At 34.5% G+C, this 14,580-nt stretch overlaps 1 protein-coding gene across 2 annotated transcripts in view; it reads right to left on the reverse strand.

Annotated features, from left to right (window-relative positions):
- Septin4 (septin 4) overlaps nucleotides 1-14,580 on the reverse strand; it is a 105,559-nt gene that overhangs the window by 21,425 nt on the left and 69,554 nt on the right. Inside the window, exon 1 of one of the 2 annotated variants that reach the window (XM_073977340.1) lies at nucleotides 1,050-1,621. The exons of the other annotated variant lie outside the window; for it this stretch is intronic. Within the exon in view, the coding sequence (XP_073833441.1) occupies nucleotides 1,050-1,053 (4 nt within the window). The 5' untranslated portion in view covers nucleotides 1,054-1,621. Of the gene's footprint in view, nucleotides 1-1,049; nucleotides 1,622-14,580 lie in introns of those variants that run through there. 2 annotated transcript variants of the gene reach the window in all.

The raw sequence follows: 14,580 nt of genomic DNA on the forward strand, positions 1-14,580 counted from the left end.
GGATTTTTTAAACAAATTATTTTTATCCAACATTAGCGTGGATTTTTTAAAGACATTATTTTTATCCAACATTAGCGTGGATTTTTTTTTAAAGAATTTATTTTTATCCAACATTAGCGTGGATTTTTTACAAATTATTTTTATCAAATATTAGCGTGGATTTTTTTAACAAATTATTTTTATCCAACATTAACGTGGATTTTTTAAACAAATTATTTTTATCCAACATTAGCGTGGATTTTGTTAAAGAAATTATTTTTATCCAACATTAGCGTGGATTTTTTAAACAAATTATTTTTATCCAACATTAGCGTGGATTTTTTAAACAAATTATTTTTATCCAACATTAGCGTGGATTTTTTAAACAAATTATTTTTATCCAACATTAGCGTGGATTTTTTAAACAAATTATTTTTATCCAACATTAGCGTGGGTTTTTTAAAAAATTATTTTTATCCAACATTAGCGTGGGTTTTTTAAAAAATTATTTTTATCCAACATTAGCGTGGATTTTTAAAGGGTGTATAAATTCGTGTTTTGCGACCTTCCATCTCCAATAACCACAAAATAGCCTAGGGATAAAAACAAAGAGTTTCGTGCTGAAGAACAATACCCATGTTGCTGGTAATGCTGCTACTTCTGATGCCATCTTTAACAAGCAACACAGAAGTTTGCAACCAACCAGCATGTAGGTCTTCAGTTAGAACAATAATTACAAGAGAATGGGACAACAATAAACGACTAATTATGACATAGTACAGCCACTTGCAGGTGACATCAACACAGAAGAAGAACTTCCGTGTTCTCCAACTAAACGAGACAGAAAAAACAAGAAGAAGAAAAAGGGCACCTACACAACACTCAAATGATTCTCGGCGTCAATTGTAACATTCACTTCAAACACACGAAGAAGTATTATCAAGCATCCTTGCTAAATGGTACTTCCTTGTGGTCGATTTAGATAAAAGAAGCTGCTGGGTGACATAAAGCCCACGTATGTGGGATATGTCATAAAAAATACATATGGATTACAAAGGCAAATCACTTACACATTATGAAAGTGTTACTGGTTTATTGTCCTATTGAGGGGTGTAGTAGGTCGTTGCTTTTGAGTCCTTGGTGTACCACTTGCTCCGCTTTCTTATTTGATTGTTGTTATTGGAATTTTGTATATAAAACTTATCTAAAACTATCCCCGAGTTTAAAAATCGTTTGTTGAACACCTTGTGTAGCAAAATTCTTTCTTTTGAAATTCCTTAAAATTTGAGGTTTGTGTTGAGTTCTTGAACTTATTTTCTGTTTTTCGCGTTCTTTTTGGGAGTGTTGGTTGGTGGTAGTTTTCTTTTGTTGTCTTTTCTATTTTTTTGTTTATTCGTGTTTCTTGAATTTCAGCAAATTTCTATAGGAAATTTCGTTAATATTTTATTCGATTCAAAAACTGTTTTCTTGCGCAATATTTTTTACGGATTTGTGGAGTTTTTTCTTTTCAAAAATTGCACCATTTTCTTTTAAAAATGTCCAACTTATCAGCGGACACCAGCAATTTTTCCTTAGCGGAAAATTTCTATTGTTGATGATAACAAAACGTATAACATAATTTCTATGTTGTCATTCCAATACTACCGTTATGAGCTGCGCATGTCCTATTTTCTTGAGTCGTGGGTATGGGGGTTTGTCTGTGTTAAGAGAGCGTTTGTTTGCTCTTTGTATAGGGCGGGTATGGCTAAAGTTTACAAATAAATAAGTCGTATATAAAATAGAATACATTATGGATATATACGCCCGAAATCTATTCTTATAGGGCCTCAAATCTATTCGCCCACCATATAATTGTTGGGCGCCAATCGGTTGTTGGCTCAAACTCGGCAAGAGAAATCAACAACTTCTAAAAGCAAAAATTTATAGTCCACATTCTCCAATTTTCGGGGAGAAGTATTTGGCCTTTCTTCATCGGAGCTTTAGCCTTATTTTGGGGCGTGTCTCTGGCAGCGGCATCCTATTGACATGACAATCGTTGTAGCACCATACGTTTTATTATATAGACGTCGGTCGGCTGGCACAACTTATGCTTTATACGACGCCGATATTCACTCTCAAATCCTAATGATCCATAAATCTTTCGATGATTTTTCTCTCAAACGCATCAAGTTCTGCCTCATCTACTTTCGCAAGTATCCATGATCAGACATAGATAGGTTGGATGAAGGTAGCCCTATAATCGACGAATAAGTGAGATCGAGGATTTCCTTGTCGACATCATGAGTCGGAAGAGGTCGCGGCGGTGCAGGAAAGCAAGCTTAACGTATTGAGGAAGGATCGCACAAGAAGTCTGTTCAATACAGACCCATCTCCTTTGCGCCTGGCCCTAATGACCCGTACATGGAATGTATGGGGGTAGCAGTTAGGAGTGGAACTGCCGAGGTAGAGTTGCTGAACTTATTCATCCGCCGATAAATAGCTATATCTCATGTTACAAGCCTAAAATTAGACAGCTTTTGGTAGGTCATAACCGCCTGGGTGACCGACGTCACCTGCAACCAGTCATTCCTCTTCGATAGGTCCATCTTCTCATAATTGTCTCCAGTAGCAGACCGCCCAGTTGCATCGCCTCTGAACGTCGCACTTTTACCTACCATGGGAAAGCTGATTGGCCTAGTTTCAGAGAGTTCACTAATCACCACTTCAGAGATCTGCCCAATACTGCCGATGTTCGGATAGCGGAAAGGACGTTCTGAGACATCATCACTGCTGCAGCCGCTCGCCATATACCTACTGGTCGAATACCCGAAGTGAGGTAAAACTTCCCAGCAGAGGCGGCGGGATTAGCAAATGAGCGTGATGAGCTTCGTCGAGCCAAACCCAATGACCCCAGAGTCCGGGAACTGATAGGTTGGTCGGCGAACATACTCAGAATAAGTGGTTAAATCGTTTGAAGAGTTTAAATATTGGGGCCGGTATAAGTGAATTATGGGCAACGGTTAAGTCACTCTCGAACCCTGGAAGGAGGGAAGATTGGACCTCAGTCACGATTGGCGACGTTACGTTGACTGACTCGAAGAGGTGCGCAAGTCATTTCAATCTACAGTTTATCGAGCACGCCGGGAGTAACAGGGCGAAGAGAAGAGTACTATGACGCATCAGATCTCTTCCTGTTGAGGATGAACCACCACAGTTTACAATGGATGATGTTGCGAATGCCATCAGGAATGCTAAACCATCCAAATCCTTGGATCCTGAAGGAATGCTGAAACAGCTGGATGAGCCGGGAGTGGATTATCTCACTAAAGTTCTCAACATTTGCAATGTGGTCCCGCTACTGAAGCCAGACAACGGTGCCAGCAAAAGTGAATCGTACAGGCCGATTTAGCTTTTGTCACCCGTAGCAAAGACCCTTGAGGCCTTAGTCCTCCCCAGCGTCAGAAATAGCTATCCAGTTACCGATCATCAGCATGGATTCCGTAAACAGCACAGCACGACAACAGCACCGCACGCCAATCTCCACACATATTTGTCGAGGGGACTCAACCAGATAGTAGTAGACAGTAACGGTGGCGCTTGACTTATAAAAAGCATTTGATACTATTGCACGCTGTTTGAGGTCATTGAGCAGATAACCTTGCGACAAGTCTGAAACGCTAGATAATCAATTATATGCGTGGACGCCAGTCGTACATGGAATTCAGGAACAAGAAGTCCAAGCCTCATAGAGTGAAACAGGGAATTCCCCAAGATAGGATGATATCATCGGAACTGTTTAACCTTTACCTCTCCTGTATTCCGTCCCCTCCAGACGGCATCGAGATTGTAACGTATGCGGATGATTGCACGATCAGTTACCTTCCCTGATTACATCTGTGAACAACTGAACTCCTATTTAACCGATCTTTACACCTTTTTCCACGCGAGGAATATGCAGATATCTGCCACTAAATCTATGGCTACTCTGTTCACCACATGAACCCCCAATTGTTACGGATTGAGTACTGAGTTGAATGTCATTCTAGGGGTTACATTCGGTAGCATGTTCATGTTGTCCGCACATGCCACTGTGACAAGCCGGGATGCAGGAACAAGGTCTTCAAGTCCCCAGTTGGCAGCAATTGGGGTGAAGATAAAGAAGCCTTGTTGACCAAATAGTATCACCTGAATACTTGTGGTATTGTCAACACAAAAGAACTTGTTGCTTGTCTTTTTATAATAATAAATTTTGGTTCCAGAACTACTCTATAGATTTAGAGCCCCTACAAGACCACACCCCTGTATAGGAATATTTGACCTAAAACTTATAAGCACACAAAAATAAAATTGGCCTCTAACGCCAAAACGCAGTTAAGTCTAAGCGTTGTTCCTTTACTTTTTTAATGGTAAAAGTGGTAAAAGAGAAAACTGTCAAAATTGCTCAAACTTGCTCTCTCATGACCAGTTTTACCAGAAAAGTAAAGGAACGAAAAAATGGTAGATCTGGTAGCAATGTCTAAAATAAACATAAAAATTCAATTTTCTTCTTTTATTTCAAAGTTTTTAATTTTGTTTTGTCAGCGTTCGCTTTTTTTCTTCTGTCTTTCAAACAAATGTCGAAAAATCAGTTCTACCATTTTTTACCCGAAGAAATTTGTCTGGTAGCCTGCAGTAGAAGAGAAAGGCGTTTCCGCTCCCTCTCCTCTCCCTCTCTCTTAAAAATTGATTCAGTTTTACCACTTTTTGGGGTTAATGAACGCTTTACAGGTTAAAATTGGTAAGCTCAGGTATGTAAACGAACACAGCTCCAATGCAGGTAAACCAAAATTACTGCACTATATTTTTAATGAAATTATAATTCCCATCTCTGGTTTGTAATATAAATTTCTTTCTATGTCGATGTTTAGACGTTCAAAGTTAATGGGAAAGAAAATTGAGTTTATTGGCGAGGGAGTAGAGAGGAATAAGAGGGGGTACACACACCCCTGTACTCGCAAATTCTATTTTGATTCTTTATTGTTTGCAGATTTTTTGCATTTTCTTTTATTGTATTTTCTCCGCCGGCAACATAAACAAATTGAACAAAAAATTATCTGTAAAAACTAATAGTAAACATATACATACGTATTTACATATGTATTTAAAATTAACTTTAATTTTATTTCTATAAGCAATATTGCCTTAGTATTGCCTTTGCATGATCAAACGAGAAAATGAGTGTGAAGAAGAATCAGAAAATTTATACAAACATTATGTGTGTTCGTTTACTTACAATTTGTACAAATTGTTACTGGATGTTGTTCGTTTACTCTACAGTACAATGCAAAAGATCTTAGTCGATTACAAGAAGTTGCTGGACTTGTACAAATTTGTACAAATTATTGAGTAAACGAACAGACCTATTATTTGCGTGCCCAAACTGCAAGGAAATTTTAAAATTGAGAAGAAAATTTAACATTCCAGTTTGAACGTATAAACACGGACTATAGCGCCTTGTCCCACCTGCTTTTTACGGTGTTAAGAACCCATTTCTCTTTCAATGAATGACATGAAACTCATTTTCCACACTTTCTCTCTTATTTTCCTTTTCTGCTGACACCACCCCCAATTGTTATGGTCTCTAGTTCAACAAACACCCTTATTTGTCACAGGCCCATCGAAATGTCAGAGCAAAACAAAAGGTGAAAAGAAAAACTACCACAATATGGACTTACAATGACAGCCACACAACTCAACTAATGGATGGACGGACGGTTATTTGTCAAAAGAAGAAAAGAATAACGAGGGCGAGCAATAGAGAAACACACAAGAGAAAAGAGATTGGAAAGGAAAAAAGAAATACAATCAGGTTGTCGCCTTACAAGTGTCAAATCAAATAAACAAAAGGCCGATAGACGACAGGTACGAAGACCACACAATACAATTTGTTGTACAACTTGACGATTGAGGGGGAAATTGTTGTAATTTAAATCTTATAAAAAATAACATTTTTAACTCAAATGTTTATATGCTCAAATATTTAATTTAATACTTTAAATAAATAATCACATCTCCTCTTCCAAGTCATTATACCCCGTTTATATATAACCGGATTTAACAAACTGACTGGGTTTTAAATGTCAATTCCATTGCTTATATTTCAAATAAATCCTCATAAAGAAGGTTAACCCTGCAAAAGTCTATAATATAAACGCCGTATTACTGAAATATTTATGGCCCCAATTGATACTCTTATTAAAAAATATGAAACCTTAATACTCTCCCCCCCCCCTTTCTTTCCCTCTCCTTCCATTGTCATTATTAGTATTTCACAAGTCTTCCAAGTAATTACAAAATACATATCATTTGATGATGATATGCGCTCCGCTTATTGATTATTTTGACTTGGTAATCTGTAATGTAAACACAGACATCTTGGCAACATTGCCCGGCAAGTCTTCATTCATATCTTTGCATATTTATCCCCTTCGAAAAAACACAATGTAGTCAGGAAGGAAAAGGCCTGCCTGACCGACTAGGAAAAGTTCCAAATAACAAGGGCGAAACACATACACATCATTAAACATATTGTGTATAAATGTGAAAGAAAAGTTTGCCGTACAATGAAGGGGGAAGTCTATAGAAGAACATTGATGGAGACCAAGATGCCGTTAAGAAAGCACTTGCATCATTTATGCTCGAATAATGTGGGTGTTCTTTCGGGCCATAACAATAATAAACTGAATAGATTTATGCAGTTACACTGGGGAAAAATCGGATAAGACCACAAAAGATTCTATGGATAGTAGGCCTTTATGAGGACTTTTATGGGCAGATGACCCTTATGAGGACCAGAAGAAATTTATGAGGACAATCTTCATGAGGTCTTCTTTAGATTGAAGAACATTATGAGGACTTCTTTGGTTAGAAGGCCTTTATGAGGTTTCTATGGATAGAAGACCTTTCTGAGGACTTTTATGGGCAGGAGACCTTTTTTAGGACCAAGAGACCTTTAAAAGAATTTCTTTAAACAATCCACGAGGTCAGAAAAAATTCTTTAAAAAATCCACGAGGTCAGAAAAAATTCTTTAAAAATCCACGAGGTCAGAAAAAATTCTTTAAAAATCCACGAGGTCAGACAAAATTCTTTAAAAAATCCACGAGGTCAGACAAAATTCTTTAAAAAATCCACGAAGTCAGAATTTGTTTTTTAAATCCACGAGGTCAGAAAACATTCTTTAAAAAATCCACGAGGTCAGAAAACTTTCTTTAAAAAATCCACGAGGTCAGAAAACTTTCTTTAAAAAATCCACGAGGTCAGAAAAAAAATTCTTAAAAAAATTCACGAGATCAGTAAAAATTCTTTAAAAAATGCACGAGGTCAGAAAAAATTCTTTAAAAAATCCACGAGCTTAGAAAAAATTCTTTAAAAAATCCACGAGCTTAAAAAAAAAATTCTTTAAAAAATCCACGAGCTTAGAAAAAATTCTTTAAAAAATCCACGAGCTTAGAAAAAATTCTTTAAAAAATTCACGAGCTTAGAAAAAATTCTTTAAAAAATCCACGAGCTTAGAAAAAATTCTTTAAAAAATCCACGAGCTTAGAAAAAATTCTTTAATAAATTCACGAGCTTAGAAAAAATTCTTTAAAAAATCCACGAGCTTAGAAAAAATTCTTTAAAAAATCCACGAGCTTAGACAAAATTCTTTAAAAAATCCACGAGCATAGAAAAAATTCTTTAAAAAATCCACGAGCTTAGAAAAAATTCTTTAAAAAATCCACGAGCTTAGAAAAAATTCATTAAAAAAATCCACGAGCTTAGAAAAAATTGTTTAAAAAATCCACGAGCTTAGAAAAAATTCTTTAAAAAATCCACGAGCTTAGAAAAAATTCTTTAAAAAATCCACGAGCTTAGAAAAAATTCTTTAAAAAATCCACGAGCTTAGAAAAAATTGCTTAAAAAAATCCACGAGCTTAGAGAAAATTCTTTAAAAAATCCACGAACTTAGAAAAAATTCTTTAAAAAAATCCACGAGCTTAGAAAAAATTCTTTAATAAATTCACGAGCTTAGAAAAAATTCTTTAAAAAATCCACGAGCTTAGAAAAAATTCTTTAAAAAATCCACGAGCTTAGACAAAATTCTTTAAAAAATCCACGAGCATAGAAAAAATTCTTTAAAAAATCCACGAGCTTAGAAAAAATTCTTTAAAAAATCCACGAGCTTAGAAAAAATTCTTTAAAAAATCCACGAGCTTAGAAAAAATTCTTTAAAAAATCCACGAGCTTAGAAAAAATTCATTAAAAAAATCCACGAGCTTAGAAAAAATTGTTTAAAAAATCCACGAGCTTAGAAAAAATTCTTTAAAAAATCCACGAGCTTAGAAAAAATTGTTTAAAAAATCCACGAGCTTAGAAAAAATTCTTTAAAAAATCCACGAGCTTAGAAAAAATTGCTTAAAAAAATCCACGAGCTTAGAGAAAATTCTTTAAAAAATCCACGAACTTAGAAAAAATTCTTTAAAAAAATCCACGAGCTTAGAAAAAATTCTTTAAAAAATCCACGAGATTAGAAAAAATTCTTTTAAAAATCCACGAGGTCAGATAAAATTCTTTAAAAAATCCACGAGGTCAGAAAAAATATTTAAATAATCCATGAGGTCAGAAAAAAATCTTTAAAAAAATCCACGACATCAGACAAAATTCTTTAAAAAATCCACGAGGTCAGAAAAAATTATTTAAGTAATCCATGAGGTCAGAAAAAATTCTTTAATAAATCCACGGGGTCAGAAAAAAATTTTAAAAAATCTACGAGGTCAGAAAAAAATTCTGTAAAAAATCCACGAAGTCAGAATTTGTTTTTTAAATCCACGAGGTCAGAAAACATTCTTTAAAAAATCCACGAGGTCAGAAAACTTTCTTTAAAAAATCCACGAGGTCAGAAAACTTTCTTTAAAAAATCCACGAGGTCAGAAAAAAAATTCTTAAAAAAATTCACGAGATCAGTAAAAATTCTTTAAAAAATGCACGAGGTCAGAAAAAAAATTCTTAAAAAAAATCACGAGATCAGTAAAAATTCTTTAAAAAATGCACGAGGTCAGAAAAAAAATTCTTAAAAAAATTCACGAGATCAGTAAAAATTCTTTAAAAAATGCACGAGGTCAGAAAAAAATCTTTAAAAAATCCACGAGCTTAGAAAAAATTCTTTAAAAAATCCACGAGCTTAGAAAAAAATTCTTTAAAAAATCCACGAGCTTAGAAAAAATTCTTTAAAAAATGCACGAGGTCAGAAAAAAATCTTTAAAAAATCCACGAGCTTAGAAAAAATTCTTTAAAAAATCCACGAGCTTAGAAAAAAATTCTTTAAAAAATCCACGAGCTTAGAAAAAATTCTTTCAAAAATCCACGAGCTTAGAAAAAATTCTTTCAAAAATCCACGAGCTTAGAAAAAATTCTTTAAAAAATCCACGAGCTTAGAAAAAATTCTTTCAAAAATCCACGAGCTTAGAAAAAATTCATTAAAAAATCCACGAGCTTAGAAAAAATTCTTTAAAAAATCCACGAGCTTAGAAAAAATTCTTTAAAAAATCCACGAGCTTAGAAAAAAATTCTTTAAAAAATCCACGAGCTTAGAAAAAATTCTTTCAAAAATCCACGAGCTTAGAAAAAATTCTTTAAAAAATCCACGAGCTTAGAAAAAATTCTTTAAAAAATCCACGAGCTTAGAAAAAATTCATTAAAAAATCCACGAGCTTAGAAAAAATTCATTAAAAAATCCACGAGCTTAGAAAAAATTCTTTAAAAAATCCACGAGCTTAGAAAAAATTCTTTAAAAAATCCACGAGCTTAGAAAAAATTCATTAAAAAATCCACGAGCTTAGAAAAAATTCTTTAAAAAATCCACGAGCTTAGAAAAAATTGTTTAAAAAATCCACGAGCTTAGAGAAAATTCTTTAAAAAATCCACGAGCTTAGAAAAAATTCTTTAAAAAATCCACGAGCTTAGAAAAAATTGTTTAAAAAATCCACGAGCTTAGAGAAAATTCTTTAAAAAATCCACGAGCTTAGAAAAAATTCTTTAAAAAAATCCACGAGCTTAGAAAAAATTCTTTAAAAAATCCACGAGATTAGAAAAAATTCTTTAAAAAATCCACGAGGTCAGATAAAATTCTTTAAAAAATCCACGAGGTCAGAAAAAATATTTAAATAATCCATGAGGTCAGAAAAAAATCTTTAAAAAAATCCACGACTTCAGACAAAATTCTTTAAAAAATCCACGAGGTCAGTAAAAATTATTTAAGTAATCCATGAGGTCAGAAAAAATTCTTTAATAAATCCACGGGGTCAGAAAAAAATTTTAAAAAATCGACGAGGTCAGAAAAAAATTCTGTAAAAAATCCACGAGGTCAGAAAAAAATTCTTTAAAAAATCCGCGTGCTGGGAAAAAAATTCTTTAAAAAATCCACGAGCTCAGAAAAAAATCTTTAAAAAATCCACGACTTCACAAAAAATCTTTAAAAAATCCACGCCTAAACCGCGACTTATACTTTTTATTTGTTTTCAATTCCTTTTCCTTTTTAATTTATCCACAGTGTATCTCTTCACACATGAAAAATATTGGGGGACTGTCTTCAAAATGTTTGCAACTAAGAATCATCATGATGCTTCACACGCTTCATTCAGATGAATATTGCCTGACTGCTGCATGCGATGCAATATTGTCGGCAATCATAATTGAATGGTGTATTTAGTCAGGATGCAGTACATTTGCATTGGAGAATATTAAGAAGACACGAAGAACGTCACACACACCAACCCAGAATTTTTCTGTGACTGACTGACAGTCATGCCATCCATCCATCCGTCCATGTGTCCCTGATATAATTTTACTTTTTCATTATGACAATATGTGTGCTTTAAATCTGTCGCTCCAAATCCTCATCTCCCGCATCTCCTCCCTCCCTCTATTTATAAATTTCCTGACAATGGTGTTGGTTGGAAGTGTTGCTGTGATATTTCTTTTCCATTATTGTTATTATTATTATTAGTACGGACAGGCGGATTGAAGCGTGTAACACATTTTCGCTGATGTCGTTGTTGCTGGTGTTAAATTGTTTTGTGATTTTTTTTCATTAGTGTGACACCAACCGATTAACCCACATTTATAATAGAGATATTATCCACCACACGGAGGCATAATACACGGCATCGAAAGAAGCTACATCAGCAGCACGCGAGCCGTTGCATTGAGGGGGAAAGTGGAGTAGATGTAGGCTTTTCAAGTGTCGCCAGGAAACATATGTATCGCTTCATCTTTTAAATTACATCATTCAAATTTTGTTGCTTTTTTTAATGCAGAGTCTCATTTTATCCCGACCTTATGGAGGAAGTAAAAATGTGACATTTAGTGTATGCAAATGGAATTTTGGAGTCAAAATTTAATTTTAAAATGCATGAGAAATCCTTTTGTTCTTGTGTGACTTCTATGAAAAGTAGAACCTATGGTCTTCTATGAAATGACTCTTTGGGATTCGATGAGAACGCCCTTTGGTATTGGTCGTCTTTTAGAGGACACCTGTTTTATTGGTCTTCTATCAGAAGATTTTTTGTCTTCTAGGAGAAGTACTAGTGCTCTTCCATGAACGTCAGAAAAAAATCTTTCAAAAATCCACGAGGTCAGAAAAAATTCTTTAAAAAATCCATGAGGTCAGAAAAAAATCTTTAAAAAATCCACGAAGTCAGAAAAAATTCTTTAAAAAATCCACGAGGTCAGAAAAAATTCTTTAAAAAATTCACGAGGTCAGAAAAAATTCTTTAAAAAATTCACGAGGTCAGAAAAAATTCTTTAAAAAATCCACGAGGCCAGAAAATTTTCTTTGAAAAATCCCCGAGGCCAGACAAATTTCTTTAAAAAATCCACGAGGTCAGAAAAATATTCTTTAAAAAAACCCACGAGGTCAGAAAAAAATTCTTTAAAAAAATCCCCGAGGCCAGAAAAATTTCTTTAAAAAATCCACGAGGTCAGAAAAAATTCTTTAAAAAAATCCACGAGGCCAGAAAAAATTCTTTAAAAATCCACGAGGCCAGAAAATTTTCTTTGAAAAATCCACGAGGTCAGAAAAAAATTCTTTAAAAATCCCCGAGGCCAGAAAAATTTCTTTAAAAAATCCACGAGGTCAGAAAAACGTCTTTAAAAAATCCACGAGGTCAGAAAAAATTCTTTAAAAAATCCACGAGGTCAGAAAAAATTCTTTAAAACATCCACGAGGTCAGAAAAATTTCTTTAAAAATCTACGAGGTCAGAAAAAATTCTTTAGAAATCCACGAGGTCAGAAAAATTTCTTTAAAAATCTACGAGGTCAGAAAAAATTCTTTAAAAATTCACAAGGTCAGAAAAAATTCTTTAGAAATCCACGAGGTCAGAAAAAATCTTTAAAAAGTCCACAAGGTCAGAAAAATTACTATAAAAAACCATGAGGTCAGAAAGATTTCTTTAAAAGATCCACGAGGTCAGAAAAAATTCTTTAAAAAAATCCACGAGATCAGAAAAAATTCTCTAAAAAATTCACGAGGTCAGAAAAAATTCTTTAAAAAATCCACGAGGTCAGAAAAAATTCTTTAAAAAATCCACGAGGTCAGAAAAAATTCTTTAAAAAATCCACGAGGTCGGAAAAAATTCTTTAAAAAATCCACGAGGTCAGTAAAAATTCTTTAAAAAATCCACGAGGTCAGAAAAAATTCTTTAAAAAATCCACGAGATCAGAAAAAATTCTTTAAAAAATTCACGAGGTCAGAAAAAATTCTTTAAAAAATGCACGTGCTAGAAAAGTCTTTAAGAAATCCATGTGCTGGAAAAAAATTCTTTAAAAAAAATCTACTTGGTGGAAAAAAACTTTTAAAAACTCCACGAGCTCAGAAAATTTTTTTAAAAAATGCACGAGCTCAAAAAAAAATCCACGAGGTCAGAAAAAATTCTCTAAAAAATCCACCAGGTCAGAAAAAAATTCTTTAAAAAATCCACGAGGTCAGAAAAAAGTCTAAATAAAGCCAAGAACTCAGAAAAAAATTCTTTAAAAAATCCACGAGGTAAGAAAAATTTTTTTAAAAAAATCCACGAGCTCAGAAAAAATTCTTTAAAAAATCCACAAGGCCAGAAAAAATTCTTTAAAAAAATCCATAAGGTCAAAACAAATTCTTTATAAAAACCACGAGGCCAGAAAAAATTCTTTAAAAAATCCACGAGGTCAGAAAAAATTCTTTAAAAAAATCCATGAGGAGGCACCCTGTTGCAGTTCTCAGGTCCACATTCTGTGATTTTACCACTTGTTCCACTTATTGGTCTTCTGTGTGAAGACCCATTAGTTTTCTATGAGAAGACTTATTGGTCTTCTGCTAGAAGACCGATTGGTCTTCTGTGAGAAGACTTATTGATCATTTGTGAGAAGACCCATCGATCTTCTGTGAGATGAAGACGGGTCTTCTGTGAGAGGACTTATCCAACTATAAGAAAACCTATTGTACTTTTACGAGAATATATATTGGACTTCTATAAGAGATATTCTCTCAGAACACTTTTTGGTATTTTTTCTGTGAAGAGACCTATTGGTCCTCTTCTGTGAGAAGACCCATTGATCTATTTCTGTGAGAACATTTTTTGGTCTTCTTTGAGTAAAACTTTGGTCTTCTGTGAGAAACCCCTATAGCCTTCCACGAGAAGACCCTTTGGCCTTCTACTCGAAAACCTATTGGGCTTCTACTCGAAGACCTATTGGTCTTCTACTCGAAGACCTATTGGTCTTCTACTCGAAGACCTATTGGTCTTCTGTGAGAAGACCTATTGGTCTTCTGTGAGAGGTCTTCTCTCAGGACACTTATTGGCCTCTTTATGTGAGAAGATCTATTAGTCTTCTTTTGAGAGAAGACTCATTGGTCTTCTGTGAGAGGACCCATTGCTGTTCTGTGAGAGGACCTATCGAACTATAGGAACACTTCTTGGTCTTCTGTGAGAGGAGGTCGTCCGTGAGATGATTCATTTGTCTTCTGTGAGAAGACCTATTGGTCTTCTGTAAATGGCTCGTTAGTCGTCTGTTGGAAGACCCATTAGCTTTCTGTGAGAAGACCTATTGGTCTTCTGTGAGAAGACGTATTTGTCTTCTGTGAGAAGACTTCTATTGGTCTATTTTTGTGAGAAGAACTATTAGTCTTCTTTTGAGAGAAGACTCATTGGTCTTCTGTGAGAAGACCCATTGCTGTTCTGAGAGAGGACCTATTGAACTATAGGAACACTTCTTGGTCTTCTGTGAGAGGAGGTCGTCCGTGAGATGATTCATTTGTCTTCTGTGAGAAGACCCATTAGCTTTCTGTGAGAAGACCTATTGGCAATGAACGGAAACAAACAAAACGATTCCCGTACCAATCACACAAAGCCACAAACTTTTCAGCTTCTCTGAATCGTTTCATTCTCACAACCAAAACAAAAACACAAACTTTTCAATGTAAAAAGATGGAATTGCTGAAATGTAACTTCGCCTATGCTTTGCTGAGTTGTTTCATTCACCATCGAAACGACAAGTATTTTTGGGAAACGTTTGCCGTGCGTATTGTCAATGACACACTCAGACACACACACATGTGATTGCTTAACAA

Source organism: Musca autumnalis, unplaced genomic scaffold (assembly GCF_047663935.1).
Source record: "Musca autumnalis isolate F117 unplaced genomic scaffold, ASM4766393v1 scaffold_3, whole genome shotgun sequence".
Classification (NCBI taxonomy): Eukaryota; Metazoa; Arthropoda; class Insecta; order Diptera; family Muscidae; genus Musca; species Musca autumnalis.